This window comes from Solanum stenotomum, chromosome 8, assembly GCF_019186545.1.
Source record: "Solanum stenotomum isolate F172 chromosome 8, ASM1918654v1, whole genome shotgun sequence".
Taxonomy (NCBI): domain Eukaryota; kingdom Viridiplantae; phylum Streptophyta; class Magnoliopsida; order Solanales; family Solanaceae; genus Solanum; species Solanum stenotomum.
In genome coordinates, this window is record NC_064289.1 from 1,068,374 (window position 1) to 1,083,560 (window position 15,187).

General features: G+C 31.8%; 6 protein-coding genes across 7 annotated transcripts in view; 4 read left to right on the plus strand and 2 right to left on the minus strand.

The window, feature by feature from the left end:
• Window positions 1–15,187, minus strand: part of LOC125874324 (vesicle-associated membrane protein 721-like) — a 122,165-nt gene that overhangs the window by 89,561 nt on the left and 17,417 nt on the right. The gene's annotated exons all lie outside the window — the stretch shown is intronic.
• Window positions 1–15,187, plus strand: part of LOC125874333 (wound-induced basic protein) — a 120,347-nt gene that overhangs the window by 28,729 nt on the left and 76,431 nt on the right. The gene's annotated exons all lie outside the window — the stretch shown is intronic.
• LOC125874334 (caffeic acid 3-O-methyltransferase-like) lies at window positions 503–2,695 on the plus strand. The gene is made up of 4 exons (XM_049555206.1): window positions 503–933; window positions 1,426–1,736; window positions 2,028–2,092; window positions 2,191–2,695. Exons 1-4 carry the CDS (start codon window positions 518–520, stop codon window positions 2,488–2,490), a joined length of 1,092 nt encoding a protein of 363 aa, XP_049411163.1. The 5' UTR covers window positions 503–517; the 3' UTR covers window positions 2,491–2,695.
• LOC125874309 (caffeic acid 3-O-methyltransferase-like) lies at window positions 656–7,564 on the plus strand. Of its 2 annotated transcripts, XM_049555171.1 has the most exons (5): window positions 656–759; window positions 5,421–5,594; window positions 5,994–6,304; window positions 6,954–7,018; window positions 7,258–7,564. In XM_049555171.1, the coding sequence occupies exons 3-5, from the start codon at window positions 6,052–6,054 to the stop codon at window positions 7,552–7,554; spliced, it is 615 nt and encodes a 204-aa protein (XP_049411128.1). In that variant the 5' UTR covers window positions 656–759; window positions 5,421–5,594; window positions 5,994–6,051; the 3' UTR covers window positions 7,555–7,564. The 2 variants fall into 2 exon arrangements, with proteins under 2 accessions (XP_049411128.1, XP_049411127.1); XM_049555170.1 differs by lacking the exon at window positions 656–759 and having other exon boundaries at window positions 5,134–5,594.
• Window positions 7,997–11,238, minus strand: LOC125874331 (cytochrome b5-like). The gene is made up of 3 exons (XM_049555203.1): window positions 10,953–11,238; window positions 8,709–8,775; window positions 7,997–8,279 (listed from the first exon to the last, which is right to left on the minus strand). The coding sequence occupies exons 1-3, from the start codon at window positions 11,028–11,030 to the stop codon at window positions 8,026–8,028; spliced, it is 399 nt and encodes a 132-aa protein (XP_049411160.1). The 5' UTR covers window positions 11,031–11,238; the 3' UTR covers window positions 7,997–8,025.
• LOC125874312 (trihelix transcription factor ASIL1-like) lies at window positions 12,904–14,238 on the plus strand. Its single transcript, XM_049555173.1, has one exon. It carries the CDS (start codon window positions 12,947–12,949, stop codon window positions 13,925–13,927), a length of 981 nt encoding a protein of 326 aa, XP_049411130.1. The 5' UTR covers window positions 12,904–12,946; the 3' UTR covers window positions 13,928–14,238.

Genomic DNA, 15,187 nt, shown 5'->3' on the forward strand with positions numbered 1-15,187 from the left:
GTAAAATGATTCTCAATAACTATGATCAATTCTAGCTAGCATTTTTTAAAATAATCCATTTGTTGTTAAAAAGAATTAACAACAAGATTTTATTGTTTAACTATAAAATTTGTCCATTACTAATATTTTTTTAATTATAATATCATTAATAGGAGGAACACGGATATCTTTTAAAAAGAAATGTAATAGCATTTTGTTGAAGTGGGGATAAAAGTTGAATGACAACACAAAACTATCAAATTTTTTGCAAATTAATTATTTTTGGAACCAGAAAAGTAAATTCTGCCTAACAAAACCTTAAATACCTTCATTAATTAAATTGTCAAAATATTCGGCCGCACATAATCCATTAAAGAAATGGAATTCAAAAAAAAAGTAGTAAAAAGTTTCACACTCTCTAGCTATATATATATATATATATTGTATGAAGCCCATGTCTTAAAATTCATAAGCTACGACTTTCATTCTTCTAAAAAAAAACAGATTGAACGCCTTCGAATTATTGTTATTTCAAGAAATGGACATGGCTTTATCAATGGATAATATTGTTATATCCAATGAAGAAGAAATTTCTATGATGAAAGCTATGCATCTTCCTTGTGGTGTATATCTTAACATGGTTTTAAAAGCTGCCATTGAACTTGACCTCTTTGAAATTATAGCAAAATCAACTACTCAAAAACTATCTTCTTATGAAATTGCATCTCAAATTCCCACAAAAAACCCTAATGCCTCACTTGTTCTTGAAAGGATTCTAAGGTTTCTTGCTAGTCAATCTTTTCTCACATGCAACATTACAAAAAATGTTGATGGAAATGTTCACACATCATATAATTTGACTCCATTAAGCCAAAGTTTAATCTCAAATAAAGATGGAACATCAATTGCACCCTTTTTACTATTGTCTACTGATCCAGTTGCTGTTAATTCTTGGTAAGATTTCATGTTTTCTCATACTTGAATCATTGAGTTAAACAACTAATCAAGTCACCTGAAAGATAACTGCTCGTGATCATGATCATTATGAAAAATAAGGCAAGTTTTCTTACAATGTAGTATTTTTATTGGCCGTCTTTTTTTTTGGGGGGGGATCGGACATTGTTTCGTTAAATGACCATCTTTTTATTTATTTAACAAGTTATGGGCCTTTTAGACAATATGTTAATTAATTAAAGATTTATTTTCAACAAATTAAAATTAAAATCTTATAAAAACGTTAGACCATAGAGATGAAATCAAAAAGGTGGCCCAGCTAAAAAAAAGATAAACTTACATAAATCAGTCTAAAATACACTGACGGTGTAAATGTCAATGCAGTATTAATTATGTAACTTAATTAATCCCTTGTTTTTCATTTGTGATCTTAAATTAGTAAATATTAATTGTATATATATTGTGACTTTTTTTTTTTCTTTTTTTTTCAAGTTTTCATTTGAAAGATGCAATATTAGAGGGTGAAATACCATTCAACAAAGCTCATGGAGTGCATGCATTTGAATACAATGGAAAAGATAGTAGAATGAATGAGGTATTCAACAAAGCTATGCAAAACCGCACTTGCATTGAAATGAAGAGAATTGTTGAGTGTTACAATGGGTTCAAAGGAGTAAAAGAGATAATAGATGTGGGAGGTGGACTTGGAATATCATTAGCTTCTATAATTTCCAAGTATCCTAATATCAAGGGTACTAATTTTGACCTACCTTTTGTCATCAAAGATGCCCCTACTTATGAAGGTAACTATCAAAACTATATATATTATAATTTATTTCAGAGTATTGATGGAACATGATAGAATATTCGTATATTTCCTATTCCTTTTGGAAAAAATGATGAACTTTAAACAATTTGTTTTATTAATTTAACCATCTCTATGTCTACTTGAATCGAATATTTTGAATACCAACTAGGATTTACAACACTAATAAATCACATAATATATCATTTAGTGCTATTTTTGTAAAATAAAAGATAATGCTATGCATTTAATTGAGAAAGATGAAATACTCTTGCTTTCTATATATTAGGCATAGAGCATGTTGGAGGAGACATGTTGAAGAGTGTTCCTCAAGGGGAGCTAATCATTCTGAAGGTCAGTATTCTTGTCATATATATTTATATTTTTATAACTGAAAGTTAGTACGTACGTCTAGCAATCTCTGATTTGATAATAATAACAAATGTACGTAGGCAATACTTCATAATTGGGATGATGACGATTGCGTGAAAATATTGAAGAATTGTTGGAGAGCATTGCCAAAAGATGGTAAAGTAGTTGTAATTGAACAAATACAGCCAGAATATCCAGAGACTAATCTTCTCTCTAAGCATTCATTTAGTTTTGATATATCAATGATGATTATATTTCATGGAGGCAAAGAAAGAACAAAACAACAATTTGATGATTTGGCTAAACAAGCTGGATTTACATCTCTCAAAGTTGTGGCTCGAGCATATTATTCTTGGGTCATGGAATTCTACAAGTATTAATTACCTATACTTTAATTAATTTCTGCTACAATAACACTCTTTTTATTCTAATTTATGTGACACTGTTCGAATTTTGAGAGTCAAACTTTTTAATTTGATCATGAATTCGGACATATATAGATATTTGGAAACTATATATGTAAGAATCGCGGTCAAAAGAGAAAATCATTTAACTCTTAAAATTCGAAAAATAGACATATAACTTGGGACAAAAGGATCTAGTAAGTCTTTAATTATAGAATAAAAAGTTGATTGATTTATGTATTTACTGGCTATTTCCAATTATGTTTGTTTGTTCGTTGCTTATGTAACATGATTTTCCTTGAATTAAAGAAGGTCATAACATTATCTTGGATTTTTTTTATTTCTGTAATTATGTTTTGATGTTTGGTTGGTGAAAGCGTTGATTTTCCGTTGGTTCAAATTAAATAAATAAAAAATATATATTTAATTTATTTATTATTTATATGGATCTAGATTGACGGACATGCTTGATCCAAATTTAAGTCTTTCAATATGCCTCACAAGTCACATCAAATCGATTAATATACAAAATAATTTTTTTTGTCATTATAGAATAATAAATTTAACGATACAATATAGTGCAATTTAAATAATAATCTAAACAAATATTATATTTAAACTAACGATATAATATAACACGATAATAATCATCCAATTAGTGTAGGAAGTCACTTTCCTCATTTTAATGATGGCAACCAAATACCATAAAATTAAGTAATGATTTCCTCTTGAGCTACCCGTTTTTCTTGTTTTTCAAATGTTTTTTTAATCTTTTTCCACAAGTTGCTTATCAAGAAATAAAATAAAAGCAGAATTTTTTTTTAAAAAAAACACGTTTCTGCTATTCTATTTTTGCCAAACCCTTTAGGAATCGTATGGTAAGGGGTAGGGGTGTTCGTGGTTTGGTTTGAATCAATTATTGATTAAAATTAAAATCAAATCAAATTAATCGGTTTTTTAAAATTTTAAAACCAAACTAAATCAAACAAAAAAAATAACTGTCGGTTTGGTTATTAACGGTTTGGTTCAGTTTTTTTGATTTTTTTGGTTTGAAAGTAATAATTTTTTGAGGACATACGTATCTTGATAGACACAAACACCTAGTACATGAACAATCCACAGGAAAACTATTGTTGATTCAACTATGCAAATAAGCAATACAAGAGTTATCATTACACTAACAAAGTGATTCAATTAAGAGAATGTGTGACTATCTTATGAAAGGTATGGTAGGTAAAGACTAAAGTAATGAATTTTGATGGACTTGGTCTTAGGATAGTAATAGCTGGGCTAAAATTTAAGTGTTGGGCTTGAGAAAATGGTAAAGTTAAAGATTTAAGTTACTAAAAATTTAACAAAATATTTATATTTTATTTATGAGTAATATAATTATTAATTATAAAATTTATATATCTAATTTATTGGTTTGGTTTGATTATTTTTGCAGTTGTTTTTTAGTAAAATCAAAACCAAACCAAATAATATCGGCTTTCAAAATTTAAAACCAAACCTAACCAAATCAAATCAAACATCAACATTTTTAATCGGTTTGATTCGAATTGCGGTTCGATTTAATTTTTTAACCATAACCATGAATAACCCTAGGAAGGGGTAATAATTCCATAAGATAATTTTGTCTCTATTCTATATACTAAACTAATTCTCGTAATATAAATTATTATGATAAAAAGAAGTAATGACAATATTAACCCTCACTTTCATTTATTATGAATGATTGGTTTATTTTCTTCAGTGGTTGTTAAAATAAGTGTGAAGTTACGTTTTCAGACTATCGTGACTATGTGATCATCAATGTATATACTTTTAAGTGATAAAACAAACTTTGGTAACTTTGATGCAATTTTTAAAAATAATTATATGATCATTTGTAAAATATCAAGGAATAAAGCAAGATAAGAAGACGTAGATTGATATATTTAAAAAATAAAATAGAAAGAGACGGTTAAAATGGGAACAAAGAAAAAGCAAAGGCAATCTTCACAACAACTTAAATCAAAAGCACTTCTTTTGACCGATAAATATTCTCTCCGTTCATTTTTATTTATCTATTTTTGCACGTTATATGTCTTTCAAAAAATAATAATTAATATGAATATTTTATCTCAATATCCATATTAATCGTTGTATAGATTTAGATCTTGAAAATAATTTAAGAATAATCAGCATGTCGAGAAGTTACATTATTTTATTTTCATTATGGTCCGGTTCTTTGACGTTTTTCTCGGGCAGAGCTAAAAGCCCGTGTACGTGTTCGATAGGTATAATATTCTGCCTAACAAACACTTAAATACCTTCATTAATTCATATCCTAACTTTAATTTCCTCTTATGCCTAACAGACACTTCATTTACTTTTTATGTATCTTTGTTTCAACATTCTAAAATATAGCTACAACCAGAAAAAGTATATATATTCTGCCTAACAAATCCTTAAATACCTTCATAAATTAAGTTGTCAAAATATTCGGCCGCACATAATCCATTAAATAAATGGAATTAAAAAAAAAAAGTAGTAATAAGTTTCACACTCTCTAGCTATATATATATTGTATGAACACATGTCTTTAAATTCATAAGTTTAACTTTAATTCTCTAAAAAAAAATAAACAGATCGAACGACTTCGAGTTATTGTTATTTCAAGAAATGGACATGGCTTTATCAATGGATAATATTGTTATATCCAATGAAGAAGAAATTTCTTTGATGAAAGCTATGCATCTTCCTTGTGGTTTATTCCTTAACATGGTATTAAGAGCTGCCATGGAACTTGACCTATTTGAGATTATAGCAAAATCTACTACTCAAAAACTATCTTCTAATGAAATTGCATCTCAAATTCCCACAAAAAACCCTAATGCCTCACTTGTTCTTGAAAGGATTTTAAGGTTTCTTGCTAGTCAATCTTTTCTCACATGTAACATTACAAAATATGATGATGGAAATGTTCACACATCATACAATTTGACTCCATTAAGCCAAAGTTTAATCTCAAATAAAGATGGAACATCAATTGCTCCATTTTTACTACTGTCTACTGATCCAGTTGCTGTTAATTCTTGGTAAGATTTCATGTTTTCTCATACTTGGTTCATTGAGTTAAACAACTTCGACACTATCAGGTTAGCTAAAAGATAATTGCACCTGCTCTAATGATGTATATATAATGGGAAAGTTGTTTAGTTAATGACCCTCTTTTTTATTTTTCTTAAACCTTATGGACCTTTTAAACCACGATCTAATTATTTATTTTCAGCAAATTGAAAATCGATCTTATGAGAAATATTGTATTTGTATATGTTAGACGACAGTCTAATACTTTTGTCATGAGTCTCAACTTTTAAAAATATGGATGAATTTTTTGTAAACCAACCTATTATAACATGTTAAAATACACTGAAAGTGTTGATCTTAGATTAATGTTAATTAATTGGATATATATGTTGTGACTTTTTGTTAAGGTTTCATTTCAAAGATGCAATTTTAGAGGGTGAGATACCATTCAACAAGGCTCATGGAATGCATGCATTTGAATACAATGGAAAAGATAGTAGAATGAATGAGGTATTCAACAAAGCTATGCAAAATGTCACTTGCATTGAAATGAAGAGAATTGTTGAGTGTTACAATGGGTTCAAAGGAGTAAAAGAGATAATAGATGTGGGAGGTGGACTTGGAATATCATTAGCTTCTATAATATCCAAGTATCCTAATATCAAGGGTATTAATTTTGACCTACCTCATGTCATCAAAGATTCCCCTACTTATGAAGGTAACTATCAAAACCATATATATTATACACTTTTTTTTTCTTTAGTACCAAGTATATTGATTGAATAGTGATCATATATATTCTTGTGTTAGGTAATAAGATAGCAATTACAATTCAAGAAGTTATATTAATTAAGTACGTATTTTGTTGTGTATACCGGAGAAAATATACTAACAAATTTTGACAAATCGCTAATTTGCTCATTTTGGATTAAGCTTGTCGATAGAAATGTAGACCTACTTTCACACCAAATATCACCAAAAATTGAACTTTAAACAAAAATCTGTTTTAAGCATTTATTTATCTACTTGAATCTCGGATATATTGAATACCAAGTGTAGAATCCTATTAAATCACATTATATCACCAATTATTTTTGTATCACTTTAAAAAAATTAGAGATAATAAGCGATTTCATCAAGGGAATTCTAAAGTAATTAAGTTATTTATCTTAATATGTTATTATTAATCAAGAACTTTTTATATAGCTAATACGATTCTCACAAATTGTAAATACTAATTTGTTAAGAATTAATGACGATATGGCCTCATCTAGTACTAATATTTGTAATATAAAATATAATGATATGCATTTAATTGATATTGAAAAATGAAATTAAGCTCTAACTACTCTTGTTTGCTATATTAGGCATAGAGCATGTTGGGGGAGACATGTTTAAGAGTGTTCCTCAAGGGGAGCTAATCCTTCTCAAGGTCAGTATATATATATATATATATAATACTTGTTATTTTCTATCTATGTGTCACTCAATCTCTTTTTATCAATATAAATATAAAAGAATGATATATTTTATTTGATGGACGTTTCTATTAGATATTGAATCCTCTTACCTTCTTGTCTGTTTACTTTTTTTTGTGTGTTTTGAGCCCCTGGCTCCACCACTATCTGCAAGTACGTTTAGCAATCTCTGACTATGTAATAATAAATGTAGGCAATACTTCATGATTGGGATGATGAATATTGCGTGAAAATATTGAAGAATTGTTGGAGAGCATTGCCAAAAGATGGTAAAGTTGTTGTAATTGAACAAATGCAATCAGAATATCCAGAGACTAATCTTATTTCTAAGAATTCATTTAGTGTTGATATGTTAATGATGACTATGCTTGATGGAGGCAAAGAAAGAACAAAGCAACAATTTGAAGATTTGGCTAAACAAGCTGGATTTACTGTTTTCAAAATTGTGGCTCGAGCATATTATTGTTGGGTTATTGAATTGTACAAGTAGTATATGAAAAACTCACGAATTTGACTGGTGTCACATAAATTGTGACAGAAGGAAGGTTAATAAGTTTATGTATTAACTATCTATTTCCAATTATGTAATAAATTTTCCATGAAGGTCCTAAACATTATAACGGACTTCAATTATGCTTATTTTGGAAGTGTTTTTTTTTTTTCCTTCGATAACTTTAGTGCAATAAAACTATAGTTATATGACCATTCTACGAAATTTACCCATCGAGGAATAAGTGATAATATCCTCATAGCCTAGAAACCAAGTTCACGAGACGTAGATTGATATATTTAACAACAAAATGAAAAAGGAAAGTTAAAGCAAATGCATTCTCACAATCACAGAAATCAACATACCATAACTGTTCCCAGAAAGGTTTGCCTGGCTAACTAACAAAGAAAAGGCTTTTTTTTCGTTCTTCTAACGTCTCGCTGATTTCAATTCTTGTTATGAGATCACAATTCAAGTTGACTGTTTGGTGTAGAAGCGGAGGCCAACAGCAACTCCCAAAATAATCAAAGGAACCAAGAACTGGAGGATCTTGATGATGAACTCTGTTGTTTTGTCCTGGTTGTAATGAGGCTGCTTTGGAGGAGTGTACTTTACACTTGTTGGGATGGTTGAAGAATCGATTTCTCCTACATAATACTCGTCCAACATTGCTCGAGCACTACTGCTGTGTCCAACATCCTCAAAATCATCAGTTGCATCCTTTCCTGTACACAACAACAATCACGAGCACATGAACCATTGTCTTCTAGACGATTACATAGCTTTTAGGATCAAATCTGTCGATGGTACAATCTGGCAGTCAGCAAACTTCGACTGAACTTTACACACACACACACACACATTGGTGCATATTTAAGATTACTGAAAATTGAATACAAAAATACAGAGTGGGTAAAATTCAACTACTTTAATGTGACAATGTATCAGGGTCTCATAAACCAGTGTCTGCTACAAAATTACAGAGTTTTTCATATTTAAGTTGTCTAGCATTTCAGAGATGGCTCATCTGGATTTCAGTGATGTTCGAGTGAATTTAACACAAACAAAAATTGGTGCAGATGTAAGATTACAAGAAATTGAATACAAAATATAGTGATGTTCTTCCGCAAGAAGAATACGTCCTACTATTTTACCTGTTGCAGACAATAAAACATCATCACCACCCGGGTGATCTTCCAAGAATTTTGTCACATCATACACCTATTCAAATAAAACACAACATATGGAAAAAGTTAAAGACACTTGGGAAGGGAAAAAACGGAAAAGAAAACGGAGGAAGAATTTGATACATTTGCTGCCAACTATTGAACACATTTGATAAAATTATAACAACAAAATAAGTACATTGCCAAAAGCAAGTGCTACTAACATTACTTCCAAAACTAAACCAAAAAGGAATGGAGGCGTTGATCCAAGTCGACGACAGGCTGTGATGCTAGCTACTTGATTAGCATACAAGGCTTTTTTAATCAACAGGAATTATAAAATTTTCTTTTCCTTAGAAACCAACCTTCTAAACTAGCTATCACTGATTTTCTCAAATGTGCTTGGTGTGAAGGAAAACATTCTTTTGAAGCAAAAAGGTAAGTGGACAATGAAGTAGAGAATGAGGAGTCAAGCATGTAAACAAAATTTGGAAATCATACTTAGACACACCCTACAGGCTACAGCATATGTTGTTTTCACTCTCCAAAAATGTCACTAGGTGCATATCGGATCCTCCAAAAAGTAATGCATTTTTAGAAGGATTTGACACGGGTGCTACAACATTTTTGGAGAGTTGAAGCAACATAGCCGCTAAACTTAGAACTCACAAATTTAAAAGATGCAATTTCTTTCATCCACAAATATTCAATCAACAAAACAAGAAGATAATACCATACAAGAGGAGATCAGCCACACCCTATCCCATTCACCCCTCTTTCCCAAAACCAATTAAAGTGCAGGGGAGAAGTAGGAGAGTAGAGACAAAAATAAACCAACATGAGTTATTGGTACATTCGTGGGACTGCTCCATCTTTTAACTAAAGGTCTCGAGTTTGAATGGCCAAACCCATCGGTGGCCCCCTAAATTTGGCACGAAGTTTCACTTAGACACCTCAACTGGACGATGTTCATTTTAGACACTTCATGTAGGATTCCGTTGTGTCAGTTTGACACTTTTTTGACAATCCACTAAAATTACACTGTGCGTGTAACACACTCGCAAATAATATAATAAAATGGCTAATTAAGGAAATACACGCGATATTTAAGTACAAAATAATACTTTAAAAATGCATTATAAGGAAAAATTAATTTTCAGCCAAAAATAATACTTAGTAAATAAAAGCATTTAGTTTCTAAAACCCCATCAAACTATCCCACCCCTTCTTCCTCATTCTTCCAAACTTTTCCGGCGCCTCCTCTTTACCCCTAATTTCTTCTTTTGCTTTTTTTTTTTTGGAGTTTTTATTAAATTCAGATTTTCATTTTTTTTGTTGTAGATTTAATTTGTATGTTATCAATTTCATGCTTTTTAATTGTGTATCTAATATTACAATGCCTCCAAAAGGAATAAAACTATAAAAGGAGCACATATACGAATGCTATGTATTATTTGTATGTTGTAGTCCCTCCCGTTTAGACTGAATATCTGCATATATGAATTTGATGGGTGTGATAGATGTACAATGGTGTGTAGCACTGAACTTGAAAGATTGCAATAAAAGTTGTAATTGTTGGATCTAAAGAATAAGAATGAGAAGATGACGATGGTTGTGGTGATTTTCGGAACTGAAAAAATTAAAAATTTAATTTAATTGTATTAATAGCGATGGTGGCAGTGATGGTGAATGGATGGTGTGTGGTGGAGGAGAGAATGAGGAAGAAGAATAGTTTTGACCTTTTAAATATTATTTTTTTGGCCTGAAAAGAGCCCCTTCACGCGCTGATTTTGGGTGCATTACACTTACCATGTCATGTCAGCGAAAAGTATCAAAATGACACAGCGGGATCTTACCTGAAGTGTCTAAAATGAACATTAGCTAGTTGAGGTGTCTAAGTGAAATTTTGTGCCAAATTTAGGGGGCTACCGATGGATTTGGCCAGTTTGAATCATCCCAAATGGGCCTAGCAGTGGGTGATCCAAGATTTAGTCTAAAATCCAATGTGGTGCATTGGATACCGGATGGAAAACCAAAAAAGAAATAAAATAATAATAAAAATACAACACATAAGTACTCCAATAAAGATTGAATCTTTTTTACAAAGTAGAGATAAAGATTGGATCTTTTCACAGATCTCACAATAAAAACCACAAATTGTAGCTACCCACTTAAAATAACATCAAAAGAAGAAAGCTTTAATTAGCACAAATGAGATAGAAAATTTTATACCTTGCCACTAATAATGAGCCAACAATCCTTGGCATTGTTGTGCTGGGAGACCTCAGCTAAATTGAAGACTTTACCCATTTATAGACAAATTCTATTTTGTTAGAATACAGAAAGACTAATCAGATATTGATTTTGGCTCTTCAAGACCCTATATAGAAAGGCTTGAAGAGGGAGTGTGTTGATTGTTGTTTGTAAATTGTACAGATGTGTGGAATGGCAGGAAGGGGTTGTTGAGTTAATAAATAAAGAGCAAAAAACCCATAAGGGGGTTTGGTGAGATCTTGATGATGGATGATATAGTTGGACCATCACTTGTCAAACCAAACAAGATGGGAAGTTAGGTAGATACAATACTTGTGTTTATTTTTACAATGCGGAGAATCGAACATTCAAATAATTAGATAAGTACGAAAAATAACTCTAATTTTTGTGTGAATTAATAATTTCATCTTCAAATTATTGATGCCTTAAAAATACTTATTTACTTGATTAATTGAGTTTAAATACACCATCAATTTTGCAATATGAGTCAAATACACCCTTCGGTTCTATTAAGAATCACATGCTCCTACAAGAGTTTGAGACCATTTGTTATGTCACGTGACAGATGGAAGTGTATTTAAGTTTAATTAGTCAAGCAGATGAATGTTTTTAAGACTGTCAATAACTTGAGGATGAAACTAATAATTTATGCTAAGTTCAAGAATGTTTTCAATGTTTCTTTTATTAAATAATCAATCAATTGAACTATGGTAATCCATCATATAATTAACTAGTATGTGAACTGACTTTATAACCAGCATCATAGTCTAAAAGGTATTCACTGAAGAGGAGAAAATATAAAAAGAAAGACCTACAATCAAATCAATGAGTGCTCAACAGACTCGGAAAATTTTGGTCTGGTTGTTGAGTGAGGTGCTATTTGAAGCACATAAGTTCACCTACTTGTTAACTTATTTTATTCACTTTCCACTTTTTATAGACATATTATTTTCTACAGCATTATGTTTATAACTGTATTTCACTTGTAAAATAATTATTCTTTTATAAATGTCATATGTGTATTTTTCATAATCACTGTATGCATATGTATGTTTGATTGTATATATACAATGTGAAATTACATAAATAAATTTCTACTAATTTTCCCAAAGAGTCACAGCACAAAGCAAGAAAATAGAACAATAGGTTCATGAATATTGTGAATTTTAAATATTTCTTCTTCTTTTTTCAGCTAGGAAAAGTTAGCACAACGACACGTAAAAATAACACTATTAATTTTGTTGATCTTGATTGGAGAAGCAGACACAGTGAGTATATTGATTTTCGAAAGTTTTGTGTTCAACCTAACCATTAAAAATTGTTTGAAGTAGTATTAGAATATTGACGAGCAAGATTTGTCTATGTATCTTAGATTAATGTGAATCACACTAGACACATATATCTGGTGTGATTCGCATATATCTAGGATACCAGATACGCAGGCAATATATGAGAGTGGCGAGCGAGATGGGATGGAGGCAAGGGAGAAAAATGAGATTTGCCTATGTATTGAATCAACTTGGATATCGTGTATCTAGAACAAATCACACCTAATTTTTACTCATGGATTCAGAAATGCATGTATCTAAACTCACAAAATCTTATTAAATTCGTAATATTACAAACTAGTTTGTATTTAATTAGCTCATAAATTAGTGAAAATTTTATAAGTTATCCTTTTAATTTCGCAAAATAATCCTGCATACCCCAGGCCCAACTACTATGGGCCGTAAGGAACCACCAATCTTGTACTATTGTGTGCTTCTAGGCTTCCGGCCCATTCCAAATGGCTGCACCACCCACCACCAACTACCAACAACCACCCCACCACCGCCATCACCTCTGCCACCGCCTACCACATAAATCCACCACCCAAAAAACCTAATTTTTCCAATACCCAAAACTTGAAAAGCACAATATCTACTCAATTCCTCAAACATCAATCAATATCCATGGCTACTCCTTCATCTCCCCCACCCCTCCTCCTCCCACCTCCTGAATCAAATCAACCCCAAATCTCCCCAAACCCTCCAATCCCATCACCCCAGAAGAAAACTCAACCTATACCATGGACCCATCAAGAAACTTTCAATTTAATCCAAGCTTATCAGGAAAAATGGTACTCTCTCAAAAAGGGTCAGCTCAAAGCTAGCCAATGGGAAGAAGTCGCCATTACAGTCGCAGCTCGTTGCGGCTTCGATGAGCCGTCGAAATCCGCCACCCAATGCCGTCACAAGATCGAGAAGCTCCGGAAACGTTATCGGGCCGAGAGACTCAAACCCTACCCGAATTCCTGGCAGTACTTTGATCTAATGGACCGTATGGAACGTGGGCCTTTACCAATTGCTGCTCATCCTGTTGCAATGGTGAAATGCCAGAATTCGAATTCTACGTCTGATCAGAGGTATTATGATACTGATAGTGATGAGGTTGATGTTAGTTTTATGGATTTGAGGAAAAATAAGTGTAAAAGTATTAATCATATTGTTCGTGGTGAAATGGGTATGATGGGTGTTAATATTGTTGCTGATAATAGAAATGTGAATAGGATGGTGAAAGATCGAAACTTTGACCCAATGAGAGGGATGAGGAATTCAATGAATGAGAAAAGAAAAGGGTATTTCGAGAATGTAGGTATTAATAACGATGATGATGATGATGTTGAGGAAGAGGTGGATGAAGAGGAAGACGACGAGGATGGAGAAGGAAGCGTTGGAGGGAGTGAATTAGCTGCAGAGATAAGGGGATTTGCCGAGAGGTTTATGAGAATGGAGAGTAAAAAGATTGAGATGATGAAGGAGACAGAGAGGTTTAGGATGGAAATGGAGAAAAGGAGAATGGAAATGATTCTCGAGACACAGAGGAATCTAATTGATACTATCAATAGTGTCGTTGGATCGCATAAGAAAGTGAAGGTTTCTCATGAATTTTGATCTCCTTTGCAACATTTCTTGGTATGGAAAGAAGTGGTTGATGCTAAAAGAACTCGAGGTTTCATCAAGTTTACACCTTTTTTAAATTTTGTTTCCAAGAAAATGGCTTCGATTTTCAAGTGTTAAGCATAGTGGGATGTTCTTATTTATGGGGCATTTTCATTCTTCTAACATTTGTTTCTTAATTATTGTTAGGAATAATTAGCATTTCTGTCACTTGTCTTGGTAGAAATGTAAATTTATTCTGTGCTGGATTTGAGCTAACCAAACAAATTCAGACTACTCTTGGTTGGTTGTTCAACATCAACAATGCAATAAGATAGATCTTTCTTTCGGTTGTTAACTTATGGCTGCTTTCTTCCTTCTTATGTTCTAATGATTCATGCTTTTCAATTGGCATCTGCTGTGAAAACTATATACTTGTTTGTATGATCCCACAACCAATGATCAAGCTGTAAGTGAAATGTATTTTGTATATATTTTGTAAAAGTTTGGCTCTTGGTACCCTCCTGCTATTGTTAGTGCTTATGTTTTCATAAATGATGTGATTTTGCTTTTCTTGAGCCGAGGGTCTATCGGAAACAGCCTTTGGGTATGTTGTTGTTGGTTCTTGGTACCCTATATCAATATGATTGCATTGTGGTCACTTCTATTTACAATCCAGATGCCATAACTTTACAGGAAGGGATTTGATAGTATAGTAGAACTGTTGCAGGTTATGAGAATTTGCTTGTTCCTACATTCATTGTTGTTCTTACTGTCAAATCTGCAGGCACTCATTTTCATTTCCTTGATATGGTATAGGTGGTTTCTTTATCTTCCGTTTTCGTGCAGCTTTCTTGGGAGGATAGTAGTACCTCATCTTTAACATCTTTTGGTGACGCTTAGATTATGTTCAAAGTGTAAAGACTACGTGAAAAACGAAGAATCGTGCGACCTTGTCAAAGTTGAGCAGAATGAAGCATACACCAGATTTTAATGAGTTGGAATGTCATAAATTGGGATTTCACACCATATCCCAATATGTTAAAAAGGCTAGACACCACCTGAATTTGCATTAGTGCACCCTCAGGAATAAAAAATCTGTATATAAAGGCATTGCTTTTATACAGAAGTCTTCAAATGTTGGCCATATTATTTGCCAACGTAGATTTTACATAAATGGGTTCAAGGGCTAAGAGCTGCTTTATAAGTTTACAAAATCATATGAAGTTATATATATATTAATAAAAAGGCTTGTTTGATGCATTTAGATTCTTC